This window comes from Leptidea sinapis, chromosome 44, assembly GCF_905404315.1.
Source record: "Leptidea sinapis chromosome 44, ilLepSina1.1, whole genome shotgun sequence".
NCBI lineage: Eukaryota > Metazoa > Arthropoda > Insecta > Lepidoptera > Pieridae > Leptidea > Leptidea sinapis.
The window spans coordinates 2,583,120-2,610,416 of record NC_066308.1 but is presented as its reverse complement, the minus strand read 5'-3'; the positions used below and the strand labels follow the sequence as shown (position 1 = coordinate 2,610,416).

The 27,297-nt window shown below is 34.4% G+C and overlaps 1 protein-coding gene across 1 annotated transcript in view; it reads right to left on the bottom strand.

Moving 5' to 3' along the window:
* The window catches only part of LOC126977175 (octopamine receptor Oamb), a 182,993-nt gene that overhangs the window by 80,110 nt on the left and 75,586 nt on the right, over positions 1-27,297 (bottom strand). The window contains exon 2 of the mRNA XM_050825888.1: positions 5,582-5,779. Coding sequence (XP_050681845.1) covers positions 5,582-5,699 — 118 coding nt within the window. The 5' untranslated portion in view covers positions 5,700-5,779. The remainder of the gene's footprint in view (positions 1-5,581; positions 5,780-27,297) is intronic.

The following is a 27,297-nucleotide window of genomic DNA, read 5'->3' as shown; positions in this document are numbered from 1 at the left end:
GACGCCGAACTGTCGAATTGAGAACCTCCCCGTTTTTGAAGTCGGTTAAAAATGTATTTAAGTGATTTACAGGAAAATAATAATAGAGGTTTTGAAGGTGCTCCAACTCAGAATTAAATATTTTTAAGAAGACGAAAATCTATCAAGATTGCTCCAGATAAAATTATTCATTTTAAAAAACAAAGCTCTAAACGAAACTTACAAGCACTCTGTCTCAACTCAGGTAGAAGAAATGAATCAAGTTGACTATAATATTTATAATTCCACGTAGAGTCTCGTAGGCGTTTCATTCAGCGTGTTCCATTAGTGAATTACATCGGAAGCTGTTTGCTTTACGATAAACTTGTTCAGGAAAACAGAGGTAGGATATTTTAAGAACATTTTGTCGTGTAATGCTAATGTGTGTTTCTTTTACTAAAAGCTTGCTTTGAGTACATTGTGTGTACTGTAGAAGAGTATTAACTTTTGCACAATAAAGTAATAAAATATTTATTGAGGTGAAAACTTCTTTAGCATCGTTGTGATTTGAAAGTCTATGAAACCAAAAAGCGAGACACATAAATTTATAAGATTTTTTACCTGGGAGAAAATGAGATAGGAAGCATTATACAGTGTTTTGCTACCAGGCGATCATAGTTGAAGAAAAGATTGACTTTTCGACCCGAGTATACCTTCATATATTGTGACGTCATGGAGAACATAAAAATGGTAGCGGTGATAGTAATGTCTTTCATAGCGGTTGAAATCATGTGTCATCCTAGCAACATGTACTAGGACTTCATATGCAGTTTAGAGGTTCAAGCACATTGCAGGTTTCACTTCTGACATGACGTGTACTTTGTACGCACGCATTTTTTTAAAATCAATCTAGCTGTATATTAAGATGAAATATGGACGCTTATTAAAACATGAGTTCTATTTATCCAATTGTTGTGAGCCTTCTTGAGTGAATCATTGATCTTCAATTATTTCAACATGTATTTCACCTCTACACGAGGCAGATCCTCAGGAGATGTTGACTCGCCAAATTCTGGCACGAGTCTCAATTTATATAATTATGGATTTCCGCAAAATAACGCCTATTCAATATGTTCTATTTGAAAACTAAGAGTGCGTCTTCCAGTGGTTGCCACTGCTCCAATGGCCATCGTCCGTTGAGCTATGTATCCTGTCCGCTGCCACTTCAGTAGCAATCATCTGGACTATGTCAGTGGTACTTCTACGGGTCTCCTCTTTATTATTTTTTATTTAAAGCTCATCCACAATCAATAATGTACTTTAAGAGGATGTCTTGGTAGATCTGGCTAGCGACTGTGCAATCTAGCGAGTGCACTTCTTCTTCTTCACGTGTCTCTCCATTACTGAAGGTCAGCAGTCAGCTTTTTAAATTTTTCCTTGTCCATGGCTAAGCGGAATAGTTCTTCAATTGTCTTGATGCCAGTCCACTTAAATTTCTGAGCTAATTCTTTCTTTCTTCCAACACCGCTTTTCCCAGCAATTTTCCACATCAAAATAGTTCGCAGCAAGCGGTACCTATCGTTGCGCACTATATGACCGAGGTACGAGATCTTACGCTCTTTGATTCTATTCGATGTTCTACTGCATTCGAAAGAGTGCACTACTCTTTTTTAATTTTTAATAATTCTAATCATTGACTTCAGTGCTGGGGTAAGCTAATATTGTATTTTGTATCTAGGTCTAGGATGTTTAGTGGATTGCTAAAGTAGCCTTTGAGCTAACACATCCAAGTGAGTCCTTTCTCTGGGTTTGTATTTCGGGTTGGTTTTTGCAATCTCTTCTCCTTTCGTAGGCAGATTTGAGACCTGGTGAACTTCGTTGTTATGAACCAAGGGGCTTAGGAGTGGTTTTAAGTAAGGCGTTTTAGGATTGTTGCAGTATTTCTACTTTTTCCCACAGTTGGATGCTATAAGTCTAGATGGGGTTTATAGCCACCTTGTATACATTTACCAGTAGGAGGCTCCTTTGCACCGGATGCCGGCTAGATTTTGGATACCACAACGGCACCTATTTTTGTCGTGAAGCAGTAATGTAAGCATTATTGTGTTTCCGTCTGAAAGGCGCCTTAGCTAGATTACTGGGTAAATGAGACTTAACATCTTGTGTCTCAAGGTGACGAGCGAAATTGTAGTGCCTATGGCTGGGCCTATTAATTACCATCAGCTGAACGTTCTGCTCATCTCGCCCCTTATTGTCATAAAAAAGCAACGGATCTCCTCCAATGATATTTAAAGTATAGATAGGTTACGTAGACAACATTCGATGTTTGAAAATGAAACACTAACGCACACATGAATAATTTAACATTGCAATAGCACACTACATTACGATTACACATCAAAGAAGGATAGTAAAAACAATTATTGCAAGCGAAAAAGAGATAACTCTTATTTGCTAATTGCTTCGTATTTGTATAGAAAAAATACAGTTAATTCATCAGATATGATTTTTTACCGTACACAGTGATTTATGCCTAAATTACGATTCATTCACGAGTTCATGTAGTAAAAGCTTTAAAGTAGTAAAACTGTATTGAAATTAGGTAGATAATGTGTCATTGATTTTATATTTTCAAATATTTTAATTCAAGATAGGATTTTAAATCACTTATTGAACGTCAAAAACTACCACCCATTCAAAAGAGACTGCCTCAGACCTGAGAAGAATGGGCGCAAGAAACTCAGCGGGCTTTTTTTTAAATATAAAATATGGATTACAATGTGATATCGTACAATAAACATTTATAATTAAAGAGCCTGAGGGTTTTCGCTTTATTCCCAGTCCGTGGTGTCATTAAGAAAATCGTTAATGCTATAGTAACCTTTCCCACACAAATGCTTTTTAACAATTCTTTTAAATTTCTTATCGCATTTGTTTTGTACATTTTCTGGGATGATATTGTAGAAGCATATACATGGCCCAACAAAAGACTTACTAACTCGACCCAACCGAGTTGTAGGCACAACAAGCTTATGTTTGTTCTTCGTGTTAACATTATGAATGTCACAGTTTCTAGAAAATTCCTCAATGTGCTTATGAACATACAGAACATTATCAAAAATGTATTGAGAAGCAACAGTCAAAATGTTTATTTCTTTAAATTTTTCTCTTAATGATTCTTTAGGAACTAGGTTATAAATCGCGCGAATAGCCCTCTTCCGCAGCACAAAGATGGTATTAATATCGGCCGCACTGCCCCATAATAATATACCATAGGAAAAATAATTTAAAATTGATTATAATATATAGCCACATTGATGATATCAATTATTTATACATAAAATAATAAAAAACATACAGATACCAAAACAAAACCGAAAGGTATCTACAGTAAGGGTCCTATTTTTACAATTTTACGAACAACTGCTCCCAAAAAGTTTTAGGATTACAATTATTATTTATTGTATCTTATATTATTTATGGATGTCTTTTTGTCGAGAGTTTATTAAAATAAGGTAACGGGAGAAGAATAAAATGATCCATTGATTCTTCTGTAGTGAGCAAGGGATATACTGAAAAGGACAGTCTTACTGAAAAAACTCCTACATAAACAAGTAGCACTCACTGTCTACATCCCCTACCTACCCTAAAACTTGTTTTAAATAATTAAAAATTATGACATTTCGTATTACATTCAGTGCAACAACAACTTTTGTACATAATTTCCTTTTTTTTTATATGAGAGGGGGCAAATGGGCAAGAGGCTCACGGGATGGGGAGAGGTGAGGCAACCACCCATGGACATCCGCAACAACAGGTGTGTCAAGAAATGCGTTGCCGGCCTTTAAGGTGGGAGTATGCTTTTTTCTTGAAGGTCCCTAAGTCGTATCTGTTCGGGAAGACCGCTGCCGGTAGTTGATTCCACAAAGTGGCTGTGCGAGGCAAGAAATTTCGGACAAAACGCGTGGTTGTGGAATGCCAGACGTCTACGTGATGCGGATGGTACTTTGCACGTAATGTCCGGTGGTGGAATTCGGCCGCTGGAATCAACCCGAACAGCTCCTCTGAGCACTCCCCGTGATAAATGCGGTAGAAGATGCAGAGAGAACCCACATCTCTACGTAATGCTAGAGAATCAAGCCGATCAGAGATGACTTGATCGTCGATGATTCGAGCCGCTCTTCGTTGTATGCGATCAAAAGGAAGAAGCTGGTACTGGGGAGCACCCGCCCAGCGGTGAGAACAGTACTCCATGTGAGGCCGAATTTGCGCCTTATAAAGTTGCAGGCGGTGGCTTTTAGTGAAGTACTGTCTTGCCTTGCTGAGTACACTAAGCTTTTTAGAGGCCAGTTTGGCCTTCTCTTCCAAGTGACCACGGAACTGAACGTCGCTCGATATATCGACGCCAAGTATGCCAATACAGGCTGTGGCAGTTAGAGGAGTGTTCTCGAATAGAGGGGATACGACAAAGGGAGACTTTTTAGTGGTGAACGCACAAACTTGTGTCTTCTTGGGGTTGAATTTGACTAAATTTTGTCGGCCCCATTCCGAGACTTTGCAAAGCATAGTCTCGATTTCAGACACAAGTTTGTTCCGGTTCTCGTCGACGCTATCCCGGGACATGTTGGCACGGCCGGTGTAGGAAGCATACCCTGTGCTGTCGTCTGCATGAATATTGCTGATTTGCATCATATCATTGATATGCAGAAGAAACAGCGTAGGGGATAGCACGCAGCCTTGCGGGACATCAGCTTTTATGGGTTTTAAGTCGGAGCATGCACCGTTGATAACAACCTTGATGCTCAGATCAGCCAAAAAGGTAGTGACCCATTTGCACAACTTCTCGGGAAGCCCATAGGATGGCAGTTTCGCTATAAGCGCTTTATGCCACACCCGATCTATAGCCTTCGTTATGTCCAAACTCACCGCCGACGCCTCTCCCTTCGACTCAACCGCTTGCGCCCATTTATAGGTGAGGTATGCAAGAAGATCACCAGCTGAGCCACCCTGACGGAAACCGTACTGGCAGTCGCTGATCAGCTGGTGCCCCTCTAGGTATCCCAGGAGCTGGCGGTTGATGATCGACTCAATTACTTTGGAGAAAATGGAGGTAATGGCAATGGGGCGGTAGTTGGACGGATCTGAGCGTACACCTTTCTTAGGGATCGGGTGCACTAAAGCCGCCTTCCATAATTTCGGGACTGCGCCTGATGAGTAGGAGAGCCGAAAAAGACGGGTTAGGACCGGCGCCAGTTCCGGAGTACATGTCCGCAGCACTATCGGGGAATGCCATCGGGCCCGCTCGATTTGTGAATGTCTAAGGTGAGAAGCGCCTTAAGCACGGCGCCATGCCGGATTTTTACCTCCGGCATGTAGACTCGCACCGCGGAATATGCGGTGTTAAAATAGTCTACCTCGATCATCCCGCAACAGACAGCATCAATATTTTGTCATCTGTACGTTAATCTATGATCGGCTTGGCGGCGATCGGCGTTGTCATGGTGACATATTGACATGACAAAAGACATGGCGGCGGGCTAGTGACATATCTACCTCTTTTAATACTATAATATCATTGATCTCCTCTGAATAAATCTATTCTAATTCGTATTATATTTCATACCTGCGATGACGAGCACGTCAATAAGAGCCAGCACGGCCAGACTCGCGACGCTGCTCGGCTCGTCCCATCGAACGTCTTCTAACAGCGCCTCGCAAGCTGATGCGTTTAGCGAGCGCATGTTACGCGCCACGCACGTAACAGCGCGCGCTCTCGGCGCATCTCCCAGTCGGGATCACGTGGTCTTCATACTGATGGTTACTGTGGGAAATATAAAATATATTTTATATTTAGCTACAATACTTGAATATGTATACATTAGAAATTCGATATCAGTGAAGTACATGACAACAAAGCTTGCGCGTGCGTCACTCCTTGCTCGTGAGTCCTTAGTCCTTACTGGCCACAGATAATACACTATATACTTGAGATAGATGTGCCACTAATGTTTTTATTTTGTAAAATCAGTGTACCCAGGCTAAGAGATGGCGCTGCGCTATGTTTACGCTCGTAGCGTATCGTCGCTAGATGGCGCTAATTATGATTTTTAGTTTTTACTATTGCTGTAGAGTGTAGACCGTATTGATAGCATACTGATGTTTGTTTTAATTGTGTGGTTGGAAATTCTTATTCGTGTATTACGTTCAGGGGTAACCTTTAAATGAGATGAGGCATTCTATGATTACATCACGATAGTCAAGTGTAGTTTTAATAAGTAAGTTATGTGAGTTTTTTGCTATCACTAGCGCTATCTATCATATTATCATGGTGATGAAGTTGCAGCGTACCTAATAGAATAGATGGCTGCACTTTCAATGCAAATTTTTTTCATGTGCCAATGTAGGGAAGTTGCACCCCCCTGTTACTGGCTCGCCTAGTGTGTAGGGATCGCTGCGCGTGCTTACGATTTCGCTACCTACACGGGGAGTGAGACAGGCCTGGTTTAGTACTAACGCTCTGCTCCACTTCACCCCTTCCGGCTTTCTTCAGGCTTTAATTTACATGGTTATTTTTCCCTAACGCGCCAATAGAAGTATAACTTAACTTCAAAAACTTCAAGTATTGGTTCTTCCAAAGAAAACTACACGAGTAAGTATTTTATTACTTTCGTTTATTCAACGGGCAGCGTTACGACGTCCCAGAGAGGTCCGTACCGTACGACAGCCCGAGCACGACTGACTGAAGTATCGACCGTGCGGCTGTATTTATAGGACCCGGCGCACGTGCTAATCCACGTGTTTTGAAATGCGGCCGTATTTATGAGGCTCGGTGCACGTGCACATGTTTTTAACTCGTGTTGTAGTATTTGCGCCGATATATATAATAGGGGTTAAATTGAAGAATGAAACTGCCGTTTTATTGTATTAGGTACTATGAATAAATAAAGAACCTTCATGGTTTGAGATTATTGAGTGAAACTTATTTCAGATGGTACCTATGTAGTTTGCAAAAATATGCAACATTCGATTATCGACTTTCAGTTGTTTTTTCTTATTCAGCTTTTACAAGAAAGATGGATACTTCGAAAATTCGAGTCATTTTTGAATACGAGTTCCGGCGCGGAACTGTCGCGGCAGAAACAGCTCGCATTATCAATGTTTCGTTTGGAGAGGGGACTGCTTATGAAAGCACCGTGCGATTTTGTGTTAACACTTTGATGATGGATACTTTGATTTGAAGAACGAACCACTTCTAAGACCACACAGGTGAATAAGAATAAATTGAAAGAGATGATGGGAGCCGATCCGAGCCAAACTACCGAGGAATTAGCGGTTTAACGTTACCTTATCAACAATATTGACTCATTTGTGTCAAGTCCACAAAATAAAAAAAATATAAAAATGGGTGCCTCGTGATTTGAATGATCTGCACAAAAAAACGCGTGTTGAAACTTGTGTTGCCTTGTTGAACCGATACAGAAATGAAGGAATATTGGATCGAATTGTGACTTGCGAAAAGTGGATTCTTTACGATAACCGTAAGTGAAAAATGCAATGGCTGACCGCAGGTCAAACGCCGCTGTTGTGTGCTAAAGCAAAGCTTACCAATAAAAAGGTAATGGTAACTGCTTGGTGGTCCCGGCATGGTGTTATTTACTATAGCTTTCTCCGATCTGGTCAAGCAATAACGGCAGATGGCTACTGTGCCGAACAATGATAGGAAAACTAGCAGTGAAACAACTCCAACTCATGAATCGATCTTAACCATTATTGCTCCATGATATCGCGAGACCTCATACAGCACGAGAAACTCTTTTAACTCTACAGGAATTGCAGTTAGAAACCATTCGTCACCCTCCGTATTCGCCAGACCTTGCTACAACGGACTACCTTTTTTTTCGTGATTTGGACAATTTTCTGCGTGATAAAAAGTTTTCTTTTCAGGAGGCAGTACAAAATGCTTTCACACAGTTTGTCGAATCTAGATCACCACAGTTCTATCGTAAAAGCATAAATGACCTTCCCATTAGATGGCAGCAATATATAGATAATAATGATAATTATTTTGATTAAATAAATATGTTAAATTAAAAAAAACGTTTGTGTGTCAGCTCCGAATCACGACTGGAGTTTACTCCTCAAGAACGATTGTCTTTGAAGAGGTACTAAACAAAATCAAGTCCAATGGAGTCGGTTACAAACAGACTAGCTGAAGCTAATAAAAGCGTATTAATTAAAAAAGATCGACCTCATATGTAAGGGTAAATAAACGCATTAATGAAAATTCTTAAAGAATATATATATATTTTTATTTAAATTTTTTACGACTATTCGGCGAAATCTTATATATATCAAAGATTTTACTTTTAAGTAGATCTTACATGATTACACCATTAAAATTATACTATCAAATCATTAATTATCATAAGCGAAACTACAAAATAGTTAATAGAAAATAAATCATAGTAAATTAAAACGAAAAATAAAAATTAAAAAAAATAAAATAATAGGTTAGGTTAAAAATTGTCTATTTGGGGTGAAATGTGCTGCTGTATATACTCTCCATATTAAATTTAACATTTAATAGTGTGCATTGCTCATAAATTTGTATGAACTATATTGATAAATCAATCTATACTAATAGTATAAAGCTGCAGTGTTTGTTTGTTTGAACGCGCTAATCTCTGGTACTACTGGTCCGATTTGAATGATTCTTTCAGTGTTGGGTAGTCCATTTATCAAGGAAGGTTATAGGCTATATATATATATATTTTTTTTTCAAAATTAGGGATCCGTAATAAAATTGCTATTTTGTAACACAAGGTGTAAAATTGAAAACCTATTTTTGCGTGCGCTGCAAAAACTATTGACAATAGAACAAAATGATGTACAGGCTAAAATATAGGCAATATTTTATTAATTATAAAACTATCGCGTGAATTATACTTTATATGGCAAAACAACGTTTGCCGGGTCAGCTAGTATTTAATAAATACAAATGTATGAATTGTAATTTACTGAGTACCCACGTGCTTATCAGATTTTCCGGCACTATTATTTACGCAACTTTCTTCCATAATTTATAGGATTTTCACTTTACTTTATGAAAGTATAATAATAAATAAATTTTAATAATATAATAAAGCTTCAAAATAATAGAAAGTGAAAGGTGCGCGAGAAATGATGCGCACCAAAAACGTTACTATGCCATTTGATGAGTAGGTTTTACTCTCTATATTTTTCTCATACCAGGCGCCTTATATGAAAATCGATGCTTAAGGAGTAAAATTCAAAAATACTTACAATTTTTCAGTACAAATCGGAAAATTCTTACTTTAGCCCCTAATATATCATGGTACATGAAATATTTAGTTCTCGTGGCCCTATTTACCTCTACGATGACATGACGTAAGAGTCTTATTAAGAATTGGTGTCACGGTAGACTTTGTGAGGAGTTAGTTTATGTTATAAGTAGTATAAGATACAAATGGACTACATCGTTTTAATGTATAAGGAGTGTTTTATGACAGACGCTGTTCTTTCAATAGAAAAAAATATGATGGAAGTATCTATTCGGGAATAATGTAGTCTAAAGCCATCGGTAATATATATTATAATTTTATTTAATTAAAAAAAAATGTTATGTTTTTAAAGTGATAATCCTCACTAAACTTCTGGGATTAGATTTGATTTGTTTTCAGTTTTATTTGTCTTATTTAATTGGTTACAAATGAAACATAAACGTAATTCTGAATGATAAATAATAAATAAAGAATCACATAAATCAATTATGTTATGGTGTAAATGAGTAGTTATCTAACTTATTTAAAATGATAAGCATTTATATCGTATTTGGGTAAAGAGCTTTATGATTGTCAAATTTTTTAAAGTATTAAAATGGATATAGTATGTCGTCCTTAAGAGATAGACATATGCCATCGCGGACTTTTTTTAGACCAGTATTAAACACAACATTTTTCTGTAATATATACAATTCCAGCACACATTATTTTGTTATATCTCAAAGGCTTTAGAAAGCGTTTTCATTTAAAGCTCTCAGACGGCTTATTTTTTCCCGACACCTCCAACAAATACTCTTTATATATATATATATGTAAATATGTACACAAAATGTTAAGAAATTATATACTAAAACCTTCCTCGAGAAACACGCTATCCCTTGGTGAAAATAGCGCGCAGAAAATCGCGAACAGACAGACAGACAGACGCGGCGGAGGACTTTGTTTTATAATGTGTAATTATTTAATTTTATATCAAATTTAATATACCAATAAATATATCCCGAGTTGCATGTATGAAATAATTTTGTCAATTTATACGAAATGTATTAAAAAAGGTTTTTTGATGACTGTACCGTGATTGTAGAGGTATTTATTACCTTTGTCACTACAGAATTACGTGACAGGGAAGAGTGATTTAAAACTTAAAGTAACTTTACATTACTTTCAATGTGGACTTGAGATCGGTTAAAATATATGAGTAAGTTAAGAGTTAAATTAGGACACGTGGGTTGAAGGCATAAAGAGCGCACTTTCGACCGCTTTGATTCACAAAGGCTGCTCTATTTCTACTGATACTAAATGTTTTGTGCAGTTTTCTTTTACGCTAATGAAAAAATAGTAGATATTTCATTTTTAAACATTAATCTGTATGTAAATATGATATACAAACAAAATATTACATTTGAATTTGGAATCTGTTATTATTATATGATTGTTCAAAGAGTTTTTTCATATTGGCGCCAATACATTGTACAATATTTTGCGATATTAAAATAGAGTGGGGTGATAAAAAGAACCGAATCGCTGTAATTACATTACACAAAGTAGGTATGGAGCCAAATGCAAATTTTTAAAACTCTCCATAAGCTCTCTCCATAAGCCAGGCTATTAATAGGTACAATGAGACCTCCTCTGTTTGTGATAGAAAAAGATCTGACTGTCCACGTCGGGTTCGTACGAAAAAGGTGGTCAAAGCAGTAAGGGAAAGAATTCGAAGATATCCTGTCCGAAAGCAAAAGATTTTATCTCGGGAGATGAAATGAGCACCATGAAACATGTCGCGTATCTTTAAAGATGACTTGAGGCTTGCTAATACGTCAAAATTGTGACAACATTTAAAAAGTGACTTTACTAGAAGGAAAGAAAGAAAAATCATTTATTCTGCAACTTAAACCTGTATAAGTAGACTTATTTTTATTATTAAATTGCAGAATTTGAGTTCAACTCAGCATAATACTCATCATACCTATAGGTGATATGATCAGCGCTGGTCTTCCCGAGAAACCCAGGTGGTCTTTAGAAAGAAAGAACCATTATTTAGAAAGGTTCATCCTTTAAACTGCTTAAACTATAAGAGACGTTCTGTTCATTTCTGAACTGATGATTTAAAATCGAAACAACTACTAGAGCGGTACGCAAAGGGAGTTCACAGAAAAATTTTGTTTACGGATGAGATTTTTTTACAATTGAGCTACATTTTAAGAAACAAAATGACCGTATTTATCCTCAAAGATCTAAGATAGTTGCCCAATTAATCGACAGAGTGCATCGTGGGCACTATCCGACTTCAGTGATGGTTTGATGGAGTATTAGCTACGAAGGAGTGATCCAGCCAAACTTATGTGAAAAAGGTATCAAAACATCGGCACAAAGGTATCAAGATTGCATTCTTAAAAAGGTAGTGAAGCCCCTTAACAACACCATGTTCAATAACCAAGAATGGTCCTTCCAGCAAGACTCGGTGCCGGGTCATAAAGCTCGGTCTACCCAGTCTTGGTTGGAAATAAACGTTTTGGACTGCATCAAAGCTGAAGACTGGCCGTCGTCTAGTCCCGACCTTAATCGCTGGATTATGATTTATGATCAGTTTTAGAGAGTACGGCTTGCTCTTAACGCCATCATTATTTGGAGTCCCTAAAGCAATCCGTACGATTGGCAGTGAAGAATTTTCCCATGGAAAGAGTGCGGGTTTTTTTTATAACTGGCCTCAACGTTTAATGGACTGTATTGCAGGCAATGGAGACATTACACTTTATTTTTTTATATGAAAATAAGGGACGAGATGAGCAGGACGTTTAGCTGATGGTAATTAATACGCCTTGCTACTACGCTCAAGATTATTGAAAAACCCAAAAATTCTGAGCGGCATTAGATGTCAAATCTCATTTGCCCAGTAATTTCACCAGCTACCGCGCCCTTCAGACCGAAACACAAATGCTTCACGGCAGAAATAGGCGCCATTGTTGTACCCATAATCTAGCAGGCTTCCTATGCAAAGGAGCCTCGCACAGGTAAATCGTGTTGTGTTAATCGCATATTTTTTTAGTTATAATGAATAAATGAACGCTAGAAATGCTTATTATAAGATGTTTAAAAAGCGACAAATATATTATGAACGCTTAAGTTCACAAAAGCTCCTTCACTTGTTAATAAACCAATTGTAATAAATTTACTTCTAAAGACTAAATGACATAGTTGAACAAAGATGTATGTACCTACCCTGCACTTCAGACATACTATGTGTGGTTAATGGAAGAGTACTTACAAACTCTTTGGTGTCACTAAGACTGCCCCAATTCTGATGCTGATGGCACGACATTCTTTTCATATAGTTTGTAAAGATGACATTAATGGAAGATTTATAAGAAAACTAGCTGACCCGACAGACTCTGTCAATAGAAAATAAAATATGACGTAAGAATTCGGGAATAATATAGTCTGAAGCCATCGGAAATGTGTATTCATTATTTTATTAGTTAAGAATGAAACAATGGATATAGTATGTTACCCTTAAAAGATAAAACAAATGCCATCGCGGATTCATCATGTCTGTTTGTCCGTCCGTATATCACAGCCACTTTTTTCCGAAACTATAAGAACTATACTGTTGATACTTGGCAAGTAGATGTATTCTGTGAACAGCATTAAGATTTTCACAAAAAAAAAACTAAAATCTTTGAAGGTTTTAAAACTTAGAACATAAACTCAAAATTTTTTTTTTCATTAAACCCATACGTGTAGGATATCTATGTATAGGTCTTTAAGAATGGTATTGGGTAAAAATGGTATGGAGGTTTCTAATGTCATTTTTGTCTAAACTGTATGAACTGTTTGCGCGAGAGATACTTCCAATGTGATTAAATGTTTGTCCCCCCCTGTAACTTCTAAAATAAGAGAATGATAAAACTAAAAAATACATATATGATGTATATTACCATGCAAATTTCCACCGAAAATTGGTTTGAAAGAGATCTAGTAAGTCGTTTTTTTAATACGCACAAATAGTATTATCAATAACTTAATTTTAAAAAAATACAGTATTAAAACATCGATTCGAGTTACAAGGAACTACAATAACTTTTATATTATGTTACTTGCTGCTACAGAACCCTTCATGGGCGAGTCCGACTCGTTCTTGACCGCTTTTTTATCAATCATTCAGTCTTTCAGAGTGGCGCCAAAAATCGCGTAATGATCCGAATGATCCGAATGAACGAAGAATCCGATGAGTAGAGTTAGGCTCTATCTGTAATGATTCTAGTCTACTGGGAAGTAAAGTCTTCCTGATTACTGCTGCTGATTTCCAGCTTCACACAAGCCACAAATAAGGATACCATCCCCACCGCCTGTATGTGTGGCGGTCCTCCACAGTGCGGTTTTCAAGGAGCTTTCTTCCACGTACTACAAAGCTGTGGAATGAGCTTCTTTGTGCTGTAATTTCGGGACGATACGACATGGGTACTTTCAAAGAAAGCGCGTATACCTTCCTGAAAGGCTGGCAATTCTCCTGGTGTTGCAAGAGAATTGTGTGATTCGGTGATCACTTAACACCAGGTGATTAGGTTTGCCATAAAAAAGTGTGTGTGTACTTATGTAGGCACGCAAGAAAATATACTTCTTTGGCGTAACAAAGCAAAAATCCTTAAAATTATTTCCTCCTCCTGCTATTCTACTTTTGTAGAAAGAACAATATTGTAAAAATCTTGCAAAGTAGGTTTTGACAATTAATTATTAAATAACGAATACGGCTGTATGGGCTTGAACTCTTTGCCTGTCCTAATAATAGACGAAGAAATCAAAAAACTATAACGAATGTAGCAGACGTCAGAAAATCTTAGAAACCAACTTCACCCTGTTACTTTTGTGTACGCATCTTAAAATTTCACTCTCATCATTTTTCATAACGCGCCTAAATAAGTATAACTTCAAAAAGTACAATAAGACTGGAAACACATCATTTGAACTGTACACTAAATAGTTCTTGAGTTCTCGTGTGTTACCTTTCGTACAGAACTATAAAAGGATTATGGAGAGCTAAGTGTATATTGTATTCGTACGTGGCCAGCCTTATGGCTAATTAAGTGAATAAGGTAGTGTTGGGCTGGCTAATTGCTCTCAAGTTGTGATCACGACCCCGGCTGCGATTACAATCAAAACAACTTAACCATTTGGGTTTTGTGATATTAAGGAAACCTTTCATTTTGTTCGATAATGTTACGCTTATAGTTGGTATAGGTTGATGAGAATTTGAATTTGAAATAGTTTACTTACATAAGTAAGTTAATTTTAGTTAAGAAAAAAATTTCGTGCGTATTAAGTAAAGTACCCACGTCAGAAACCTGCATTGTGCATAAACCTCTAAACTGCATATGAAGTCCTGGTACATGCTATGATGACACGTTATGATTTCAACTGCTATGAAAGACATTACTATCACCGCTACCATATTTATGTTCTGCTTGTTTCTATGTAGTAACACGTCGTGCGCATGACGTCAGAATATATTGAGGTATACTCGCGACATACATATAACAATCTCTTCTTCATCTATGATCGCCTGGTACCAAAACATTTCAAACAAAAGTTACTTTTTATGAATTTCTATGTCCTGTCTGTTTATTACTATCTCGCTTTTTCGTTTGTTCGACTTCCAAATCACAACGATGCTAAAGAAGTATTCACTTCAATAATAATCCATATTCCATATATCTGTAACAATTGTAATAAGTATAATCTACCAGCTCCTTTATGACTTCATGCCCATACGAATGGCTATTGCCTATTTAACATTATTATACAATAAATTCTGTAATAACACTAACATTTTATTGAGACAATCCCCAGTTACTGAATAATCGATATTATTCATCGATGCATCGCGTTATCGAAACTGAATCGAATAATAGTAATCGAAAAGAATTTGAAACGATTTCTAAAATATTTGTGACTTGTATGGACGCTATTGTTTTGTACTGTGACTTCATCTGTGCAGAATTCTGTGCTTCAATTGGCCTATTTTACTCCCTGTGCTTTCAATAATTTATTTTAATAATTAATTAATAATAATAAGTGGTTACGACATGAAAAGATAAGTCGAATAAAATTATCTGTTCATTGTGTCGTTAATTGGACAATGGATAAAATATAATTATTTATTTCAAAACAGGAGATATTTTTTTTTTGTAAATTTCGTTTATGGTTAGTAATATTTTATTTTTAAAGTTATAACCCTCACTTCTTGGTATTTATTGCACAAATAAATAAAGAGTTGAACAGGATTTATCAACGATGTGTCAACGGTTGGCTCAGTTGGAAGAGCGCTCGCACGGAACGCGAGAAGTCGCGTTTTTTTTTTCAAATTTTATTTGTGCATTTAATACCAGAAGTGGGGTTATGACTTTAAAAATTAAAATTGTTTAGATTTGAAAGAGCGATATCTCAGGTCAATTTCCTAATATGCAAATATTGGGTGAGAGCAGGTTATCAACTGTACGGTCGAGCCTGTACATGAAGCCACAACTTGAGAGTTTAAAAAAACATACAGGATTTATCAACAATGCGTCACTCGAACGGTTAGGTCAGTTGGAAGAGCGCACGCGAGGTTATTAAAATGAAAAGAGTGGGAAATTTATTAAACTTTCAAGCTGGACCAATTTAAATACACGTAAAACATACAACAACCCTCTATTTTTAACTTAAAAACAAAACTCAACACACAAAAAAATCATCAAAATAGGTCCAGCCGTTTAGGAGGTAGTTCAATTGTGAATCTAAACCATCCTCGAATCCACTTGAACACACACAAAAAAATCAATAAAATCGGTCCATCCATTCAGGAGGAATCCACAGTCAACACACGTACAGAAGAATTATATATATATATACAAAAATATATATACTAGCTGACCCAGCAAACGTTGTATTGCCATATACTTAAAGTAATTAAAAAAAAATTGCGGTTTAAAAAGTAGATTCAACCGATTCTCAGACCTACCAAATTTATCGTACTATAATTATTGCATTCGATTGCCATCTTGCAACCCTATAGCGGATTTGTGGATGGAACAGATTAATATAAAAATAGCGATACAAAAATAGTTGTAGATCGTAGAAGGGCGAAAATTTCAAGTTGTATCTATTTTTTAATGCTGTATTATAATAAAAAATAAAATTAAAAAAGAATTGTCAAAAAAATAAATTAGGGGTGGACACTTAACATGTAGCGGGATGAAAAATAGATTTTAACCGATTCTCCACCTAAGATTCACGAAAATCGGTCGAGCCGTTTCGGAGGAGTTCTATTACGTACACCGTGACACGAGAATTTTATATATTCGAAGTATATTTAATATAAATGATATTTCCAGCTCAGCAGATAACTATGAATTAATCATTACCAAAGTTGTGGATGTACTCAGGAATATAATAGCATTGAAATTGAATTCTATACCCGGTAAGTCAACCCGGATGTTACACATCTGTGCGAGGAAATAGCATGTGACATTTAATTTAGGAACGGCTCATTTTGAATTAACGGATAAGAATGGGATTTACTTATTATATTATCTGTTTAATATGTTAGGTACTTCTTTACTGATAGCTTAAAAATATTTACACAACATAATATATAGGTGTATGTTATTTAAGATTCTATAGTTACATAAATCATGCATATATACATAATTGTACAGGTCGTTTGTTCAAAATTGTAGATAAACTTAAAAAAACTAGATTAAAAAAAACGTTTTAAAGTTAACTAAAAATTTAATCTAATACACCTCTTATCCAAACCTTTACCTTTAATATTAATAAAATACTATTATTTATATGTGCTACCTATTGATCGGTTTTAAGTCAGTGCCAAGCCCTAAAATAAAACTTAATATTATAAACAGCTTACTTACTGTAATTATTAAGTTTGTCTGGCTACGCGTGTCTGTCCGCTTGGGTTGTTTTGTTCTAGACGAAGCTATCCCGCTCAAAGTCACGCGTGGCGAGTGTAGGTACTTCCTATTACATTTGGCTTGGCTCCGAATTCAAAGCTATCAATAGTTAACACATACAAATAATAGTATTTTATTAATTTTAAAGGTAAAGGTGTATTAAATTAATTTTTAAGTTATTTGATACTTTTCAGTTTTTGAAGTCGGTTGTTTTAAACGAAGTTTTTTTTATTTTTTACTTTTTAGTGTCAATTAATAATTATAATATATAATCAAAATGAATGAAAACTCCTAAAAAAGCCGTACACAAAAAACAATTATATCATCGAGGTAAATAAAAAATTTCATAAAAAATGTTCATAAAATGAAAACTACTGGGCCAAAGTATGTAAGATTTTTATGGGACCAAAATGGCATCTATTCTGCATCGAACTAAAAATTAAATAAAAAATATAAAAACATAAATTGGATCAAAAATCTCAGAGTAATCGGTGTACATACATAAAAAAATACTGATCGAATTGATAACCTCCTCCATTTTGAAGTCGGTTAATAAAATACTGTTACTTGTATGTTCCACCTATTAAATTAAATCTCTATTAAGTTATTTTATTTTTTTGAGTTTTTGAAGTCGGTTTTTTTAAACGATTTTTTTTAATTTTCAACCGACTTCCAAAATCGGATTTTTTTTTATTTACGTTTTTCTGTGTCATTAATCAGGTAAACTATAAGATTTCGTTGGTTTTTATTATCATAATATTAAGTAATAATGTTTTAAGCAGCTATTGGTAGGCCTACGAAAGGTTCCGCGTGCCTAAAATAATATAGATCTCCTATTTCACGTTCTTGTTAGATACTTAAATATAGTGAAGAACGTTTGTTAGCTATGAATGACAGGTAGCCTAAGACCCACTTATCAGCAAACGGGTTATTAATAATAATATATAAACAAACTAAATGATAACTCCTAAAAAAGCAGTACATAAATTATAGTAACATCATCCACGTAAACAGAAATATTCATAAAATGAAAACTACTAAGCCAATCTATGTATTTTTTTTATGGGACCAAATGGCATCTATTCTGCATCGAACTAAAAAAGAACTACGTAAATCATAAATCTCAGAGCAATCGGTGTACATACTTAAAAATAATACCGATCGAATTGAGAACCTCCTTTTTGAATTCGGTTAAAAAAAGTTTTCACTAATTATAATGTGGTCACACTGTAGCAAAAAGGTGAACATTTCCGTTGTTTGATGCACATCAGGATAAGGAATTCAACATATTAATATCATTAATTTTATTTGTGAAAATGTTTTTCTTATATGTTTCGATCGAAATTTAAGACTTCTTAAAACTTGTTGTGATACTCGAGTAATCCAAAAAAGCAGCCAAGTGCGAGAGATCTATAATCACATCCCAAAGATAATAAGAGAGGTATCGTCAAATAGGAATTTCTCAACTAAATTGAAAATATACCTTAATAAAAACTGCTTATATTCATTAGACGAATATTTTCAATTGAAATAGACGAATGTCATTAGACGAATATTTTGAATTTTTTTTTTGAATAATTTAATATTAATAAATAACACAGCTATTAATCTTTTATTAAATATTATTAAAAGTAATGATTTAGAAATGTATTTTGGTCAATTTGCACGTCAGAAATGTGGCAAACATGTACTTAATAATATTTATGTAACATGAATCTAACATGTTTATGCAAATAAAAACTTTGACTTTGAGTCGGACTCGCCGTAGGATTCCGTAGCAGCAAGTAACATAATATAAAAAAAAGTTCTTGTAGTTCGTTGTAATTCTGATCGATGTTTTAATAATACTTTATTTTTTTTATTAAAATAACTACTTACTAGATCTTGTTCAAACCAATTTTCGGTGGAAGTTTGCATGGTAATGTACATCATATATTTTTTTTAGTTTTATCATTCTCTTAGTTTAGAAGTTACAGGGGGAAGTACACACTTTACCACTTTGGAAGTGTCTCTCGCGCAAACTATTCAGTTTAGAAAAAAATATATTATAAACGTCAATGTCATTTTGACCTATCCATAGATTTGACAAGAATGAGTTTGATGAAAAGAAAAGTAGGGGGGGGGGGGGGAACACTTATCGAGTTTTTCTATTTTTGTGTAACAATCTTAATGCTGTTCACAGAATACATCTACTTACCAAGTTTCAACAGTATAGTTCTTATAGTTTCGGAAAAAAGTGCCTGTGACATACGGACGGACAGACAGACAGATATGACGAATCTATAAGGGTTCCGTTTTTTTCCATTAGGCTACGGTACCCAAAAAAACAATTATAAAAGCTTTTTACACGCAAAATCTCCTCTTTCTTCACCATTCCTGATAAAATGTTAGCAATAAATGTACTAGGCGAGCAGAATCGCACGTATGTTCGAATGGTTTTCAATTAAAACTTGCCGTTAATAGACGGAGCGCCTCACTGCCTCCGGTTTATTCACATAATTCTGTTTTATCGTATTCAATACATTTCGTTATTTGATATTGTTTATTGCTTTTAAATATTTTATCTTGTATAAACCGCCGCCTGTGAAATCGCTTGCGAAGATCTCATTTATAGTATTTAAAGTGATTAAATTAGATTTTATTTACAAGTTATGGGACAAGTACCAATTATTACAGAAATATTGGCACAACACATAAGTGAACGACGGCATACATTCATCCCTTTTGCCTTAGACAGACAAAAAAAACTTATGTATGCACGCAAGAACTTATACTTCTTTGGCGTAACAAAGCAAAAATCCTTAAAATGATTTATTCTTCCGGCTATTCTACGTTTGTAGAAAGAACAATATTGTAAAAATCTTGCAAAGATGGCTTTGACAATTAATTATTAAATAACGAATACGGCTGTATGGACTTGAACCCTTTGCCTGTCCTAATAATGGACGAAGAAACCAAAAAAAAAAAAATAACGAATGTCGCAAACGTCAGAAAATTTTAGAAACCAACTTCACCCTGTTATGTGTTAGAGTGATGCGCGCGCATCTTAAAATGTCACTCTCATCATTTTTTCATAACCTCGCCTAAAACTTCTTCAACTTCAAAAATATTTAATTAATAGAAATGATACGTTTACGATTCTTTGATAATATAAATTTCTATTTATTTTTAGAAGATCTTCCTTAATTTTTCGGACTGTAGTATATCTACTATTTAAATATTTACCTCCCAATAAGCACAGGCTCAAAAAGGGCTTGAATCCAGGGCAAATAGGCGCAAAGTAAACATCGAGTTTCGGGAAATAGCCCACCAATACTAAGTAATAAAATTATCCGAATATATTTCTTATAGCACTATCTTCTGCCAGAGAATATCACGCCCACATCGGTCCATCGGTTGACATTTCTCCTTTGCACAGGATGCCGGCTAGATTATGGGTCGCAAAACGTCGCCTATTTCAGCAGTGAAGCAGTAATGTGTAAGCATTACTGTGTTTCAATCTGAAGGGCGCCGTAGCTAGTGAAATTACTGGGCAAACGAGACTTAACATCTCAATAATTAATTATGTCTCAACGAACGGTGACGAACGCAATTGTAGTGCCGATCAGACTTATTGGGTTTTTCAAGAATCCTGAGCGGCACTGCATTGTGATGGGCAGGGCGTATCAAATAAATCAACGAAAGTCCTGCTCGTCTTGTCCCTTATTAACATAAAAAATATTAGTAAAAATAACTAGAAATATAAACAATAAATTGGTATTACAGTATAACTGTACTGAATATTCGTAAAATTTTAAGTAAAATCTATTAGATCAATCTCATAATGTACATTGTTGTAATTCTATAAAATACAGCGCAATATGAGCAAAAAAGTAGAAAATTTTATCTCAGTAACGTCCTCAAATCACTCCAAAGACTAGTTAAAACAGTGTTCCCAACGTGGGGTCGTGACCCACAGGGGGGCAATTTGATAGTTACGATGGGCAATTTAAAAAATTGATTCGACACGACTTTAACCCTTTCGCCTTAGGTTATTTAAATGCAATGCTAGTTATCGGTGACAAATTTAACAATAAAGGCAAATTCCAAGAACGTGCAAGAAAGTTTTACAGTTTCCATCTTCATATTTAGCTGAATGTGGATTTAGTGCTGTAAATGATTTACTGATAAAAAAAATCGACTTGATATAACACAACGCCGAGACTTGAGATTAAAGTTAAGTAAATTAGAACCTAATATAAAATCTCTGTGCAGCAACCAAAGTGTCAACAGCAGGGATCGCACTAAAGAAAAAAGTATGTGCGTGTAATCTTTACGCGTGATTGAAGTAAAACTCATTAATAATTAACTTTAGGAATAATTAACAGACGCCTTAATATATTTCATTAAATTTACATTAAATAAAGCCGTGTTACCAACTAAGCACTCCCGTATTACTGAAGAGCTAGGAGCATTGTTAGATTGTTTGCAATTTTTTTTCTCGGAAAAGCTGACGATATAACTTCATCTTTTGAGCAAAGTTAGCATTTTCTCTACCTAAAATTAAAAAAAAACCTTTATTGATATATAATATAATTAATTTTATTTTATCAAGTGAGATTTTATATATTTTACAAAGAATGATATAATGTGATATTATTATTCATCAGAATATAAACACTTACACTTTTTACAGATCAGGTCATTATCAGGTTCTCTTTTATTCTTATTTATTGATGAATGAGTAAAATAATCCTGGGATTCCACCATTTTATTTGACTGATTATTATTTTCATTATATATTCTATTTTTAATTCAGGTCATTGTCCATTCGCACATTTAAACATTTTCACTCCTTAATAAAATAATTGTCAATAAGAAATTGAAGGTTACATTATTATTAGCACCTATAAATATGACGTTGTTATTGAATATTAACAAATATGACTGTATGGGCTCGAACCCTTTGCCTATCCTAATAATGGAAACGAAAAACAAAAACCAAGAAGAAATTAACGAATGTCAGAAAATCTCTGAAAACTTATATATTATTTATTGTAATAGTAGTATTAAATAAACAACGAAAACACTTGGAGATTTTAAAAAATTATTACTGAGCAATTTGAATTTTTTTAAAACCATTAAATTATAACGGCTTAAAAAATTATTTAAATTGAATTTTGTACTAAGCGTTACTTCCATCAGAAAAAAAATCTGAGTTACCCCCAAATCGCGTCTAAGGAAGTTTTACTACAAAAATCAATATTGAAATTATTTAGAATTTCTGTTTTTCATTATATTTTGGCATTTTACGTATGATGTTTTGATAACAATTTTATAATGATTTCTTCCTCAAACTTATAATTTATATTTCTTAAGGGATCAAAAAAATTTAAAAGATTAAAAATTATGTATGGGGGGCATAAAATTTTAGAAATGTTAAGGTCTAAAAAAGGTTGGGAAACACTGAGCTACAGCTAAAGTGGAATATCTTGCACTAGTAAGTTTTCTTTAAAATGATTCCGAGTCACTGCTACAAAACTATTAACTGAATTCGCATTGGCAATTTTGAATGTTTCCTTCAAAATATAATGCTAGCAACTCATATCATATCTTATGCTAATTCGTGTTTACGACGTGTCTGCTCCTTTTGTTTGTATATTCATTATTGCATGTTATAATATGAGGTACTAGATTTATATAACCTTTATCAATTTACATTTAAAGATGTTATCGTTGTTTACAGAAATTTTCCAATATCCAAACGAGTTTTTATCTTCAGTTGTTTTTATATTTTGTTCATATATGTGTAGTGGTGAAATTTGTCGCTACGAAGTCTTAAAATTTACAAAATAGTAAAAAAGCGTATGACTAAATGATATTATATGATAGTTCGACAACAGATGGCCGGTGGGGCAGAAAAGTCCTCGAATGGCAACCACGTACAGGAAGACACAGTGTTGGTAGGCCCCCCACAAGATGGACCGACGATCTGGTCAAGATCGCATACAATGGATGACGGCAGCGCAGGACCGATCATCGTGGAGATCTTTGTGGGAGGCCTGTATCTAGCAGTGGACGTCTTCCGGTTGATGATGATGATGAAAAAGGCATACTAGGTACTATTTCATAAAAAACAGGTGGGCAATGACTTGCGTGGTCAACAATTAAGCCTAGAGTATGTATTATGTCACTAACCAATATGAAAAACTACATAGAGGTATACTAAACTGCACATCGATTTATTTCAACGATTTTTATTTATTTATTTATTTATTATTATATAAACTATAAAGCTGATGGAATTTTCATTTTATTGAAGTGAAAACTTCTTTAGCATAGTTGTGATTGAAAGTCGATGAAACGAAAATGCGAGACAGTAAAAAGAGACAGACACATAAATTCATAAGATTTCGTGGGAGAAAATGCGATAGGCAGCATTGTACCGTGTTTCGGTACCAGGCGATCATAGTTGAAGAAGAGATTGACTTATGTATGACGCGAGTATACCTTAATATATTCTGACGTCATGCGCTCGACGTATTACTACATAGACACCAGGAGAACATAAATTGTCAAACTTGGTATCACTATGATCATTATTAAAACCTACTATTATCCTCTTCCCGAAATTTTATATTCGTCTCATTATCTTAAAGGCAAAATTTCTGAAGGTTTCATTTCTACCACGTGTGAATTGCTTACATGTTTTTTTTATATTTCTGAACGTTTTATAATTCTTTATAAAAAACCCTAAATTTCAACTTTCCTTTTTTTTATTCCAACCTGGATGCACCAATTAACGATATTAATTTCACATATAGTCAATTACTACGTAGTAAACAATCTAGCAAATCCTTATTGCCATAAAAATATAATGTATTTTGAAGACACGGACTAGTAAAAAAATAAGGATTCCGTGTCACCTTACATAACAGTGTAGCACCAAAACAAGCCGATTAACGTGTAAATACCCCACGCACACACTTACACTAGTACAGGCCGATAGGCGGCCATTATGAGAATGGTCATCGTCTGTGACAGATCAGTTTGCGTCTCAATAAAATATTTTAAAAATGCCGTCGTGCGTTGTGAAAAAGTGTGAAAACAATAACATAAATGTATTTGTGGATATATTAAAGGGAGAAAAATTTTTGTAACTAGTACCCCCCGTAACCGCACACACACTAGTATAAAGGTGCTTCACTTGTAAATATCACGGCGCGGAGTCGTTCTTTTTTTTCTAGTCCGCGTTTGAAGTAAACAAGACTCTCAATTTAAAAGATGAAATAAATTTGAAAACAAAAAGCATCACTTAATATAAATTATCCTCGTAAATTCACTTTTGATTTGTAATAGAATCCTTTGCTTTAATGATTTAAATTAATTATCGCAAACTCTGCACAAAGATCTGGCTTGAACTAACGACCTCTTAGCTAATTAATTTTACAATAAGGGTTCTTATACTGATAGTCGCCATTTAAATTATTATTTTCGTCTAGCTGTGAACCCTTGGATATTTGTAAATTTAAATCAATCTTGTTTTTGTGCTGTATGCTTTTCAATTACAACTAATTATTATTTTCTTAATACTATATTTTTTCTGTTGTTAAGAGTTTTTATGATCGATTCTTAGGTCGTCTACGAATCTATATGAATGACGCACTCGTCAGTTTTTCATGGATTTAAGAAATTTCATATAAAATTTCAATAAATATAGTGTACTAGCCTAGTAGACAAACCATTAACCTGTATAAATGCCACTGAACCGGCTGTTGCATATGTTTGACAGCAAATTTTTTGTGCCTATTTGAATTATATGTGAATATTTATAACGGCGTCATATTCATACAATAGTTTATTATCTAACACATATTTCCTAAAATGATTATAATCTTAAGAAAATAATGTGTTTCCTGAGTATGTTAAATGTAAAATTAAGTATTTTAGCGCATATGCTCTACGAAAATAAACATCACGAAAGTAGTATTGAAGAATCAGTCATTTACCTGTGTTTTGTGTTAATGTTTCTTTAGTTAGATTGTTGCTATATGTAACAACATAATGTATTACATCATTACATCTAGCCCTTACGATGATATTTGTTCAAAGGCTCCTATTTGCCTTAAGCTTTGTTGTCAGAATCGCCAGACCATTTAAACAGGAAAACTCCTGGATATTATTATACAATAGTTTAGTGAGAAGTATCCTGGAGTATTGCTCAGTGATTTGGTCTCGAATTTATAATGTTCACCGTGATAGAATACAGTCAATTCAGCGGCGGTTTGTATGAGTTCTTTGTAGCAGGTTGGGTGTTAGACGTAAAATTCCCGAATACTCTGAGCGCTTACGTTTGTTACTACATACATAGTTATAGGAGAGATGTGCTTGTGTCCTGAGTGTTCAAAAATTTCCTAATATTAGATAAATCGGTTAAAGATAATGGTTGAAATTTAAAATTAACATAACTTCCTGAATGAATGAATGAATTTTCGTCCGATTGAAGATTTTTCTGTCCTTCCACAACTCCTGTTACAATATATTATCATGAAGTGTACAAAAAGGTGAATCCGAATGTATCGTTTGTGTTTATCCCCTAGTGTATTATCAAGCTCGATACAGCGGCTTGGAACCACGCCAGCGTTACCTACTTCCAACTACTCTATTACTACAATAAATCGTCGCAAAACTTCATATAAATTGTGTTTTTATTATCATTATTTCAATGAATGAATTTGCTTTAGAATTCAGTTCATTTTATTTCGATATTTTGATAATCGTGACCTGAAGGTACGACCTTTCGTACACAAAATTTTTTTAAAAGCGGCCAAGTGCGAGTCGGACTCGCCCATGAAGGGTTCCGTAGCAGCAAGTAACATGATATTAAAGTTATATAGAAAGGAAAATGATTTTAAATTATTTAAATGGAAAAAGCGAAAAATCTTCACTCAAAATCATACAGTGCAACTGAGCTAAAATTTTAATGCTATTCACTACATACATCTACTTACCAAGTTTCAACTGTATAGTTCTTATAGTTTTGGAAAAACGTGGCTGTGACATACGGACGGACAGACAGACATGACGAATCTATAAGTATTCCTTTTTTGCCATTTGGCTACGGAACCCTAAAAAGTGCAGTGTTATTGTACGATGGTATTTAATGAGTACAAAGTGTTATATTATCTTGTGCGATGTTATTTAGTGAGTACAATGTATTAATTAAATCTTGTACGATGTTATTTAAGTAGTGAGTACAAAGTGTTATATCTTTTTCTGAAAAAATGTAGCGAAGCGACGCTCTGGCTATTTAACTAGTTATTCACTTTTTATTATATTCAACATTTGTTCTTGTTCAGAAAACATAATTTTACAGCTATTACTTATTATACTACTTATTTTTAAGATACTTAAGTAGTTTTTAGTCAGCTTAAATGCAAATTACAGTCACTGTTATTTTTATGGAATGATGTGTTCTCCGAAAATTGGTTGTATATACAAATGTTAAGATATAAGGCATGTGTTATATGTAAGTTAAAATGTACGACTGTTGGATATCCATACAAATAAATTAATAAATAAATTTTGTACGATGGTATATTTAATACCTTATATAGTACAAAGTATAACATCTTGTACGATGTTATTTAGTGAGTACAATGTATTAAATCTTGTATGATGTTATTTAGTGAGTACAATGTATTAAATCTTGTATGATGTTATTTAGTGAGTACAATGTATTAAATCTTGTATGATGTTATTTAGTGAGTACAATGTATTAAATCTTGTATGATGTTATTTAGTGAGTACAATGTATTAAATCTTGTACGATGTTATTTAGTGAGTACAATGTATTAAATCTTGTATGATGTTATTTAGTGAGTACAATGTATTAAATCTTGTATGATGTTATTTAGTGAGTACAATGTATTAAATCTTGTATGATGTTATTTAGTGAGTACAATGTATTAAATCTTGTATGATGTTATTTAGTGAGTACAATGTATTAAATCTTGTATGATGTTATTTAGTGAGTACAATGTATTAAATCTTGTATGATGTTATTTAGTGAGTACAATGTATTAAATCTTGTATGATGTTATTTAGTGAGTACA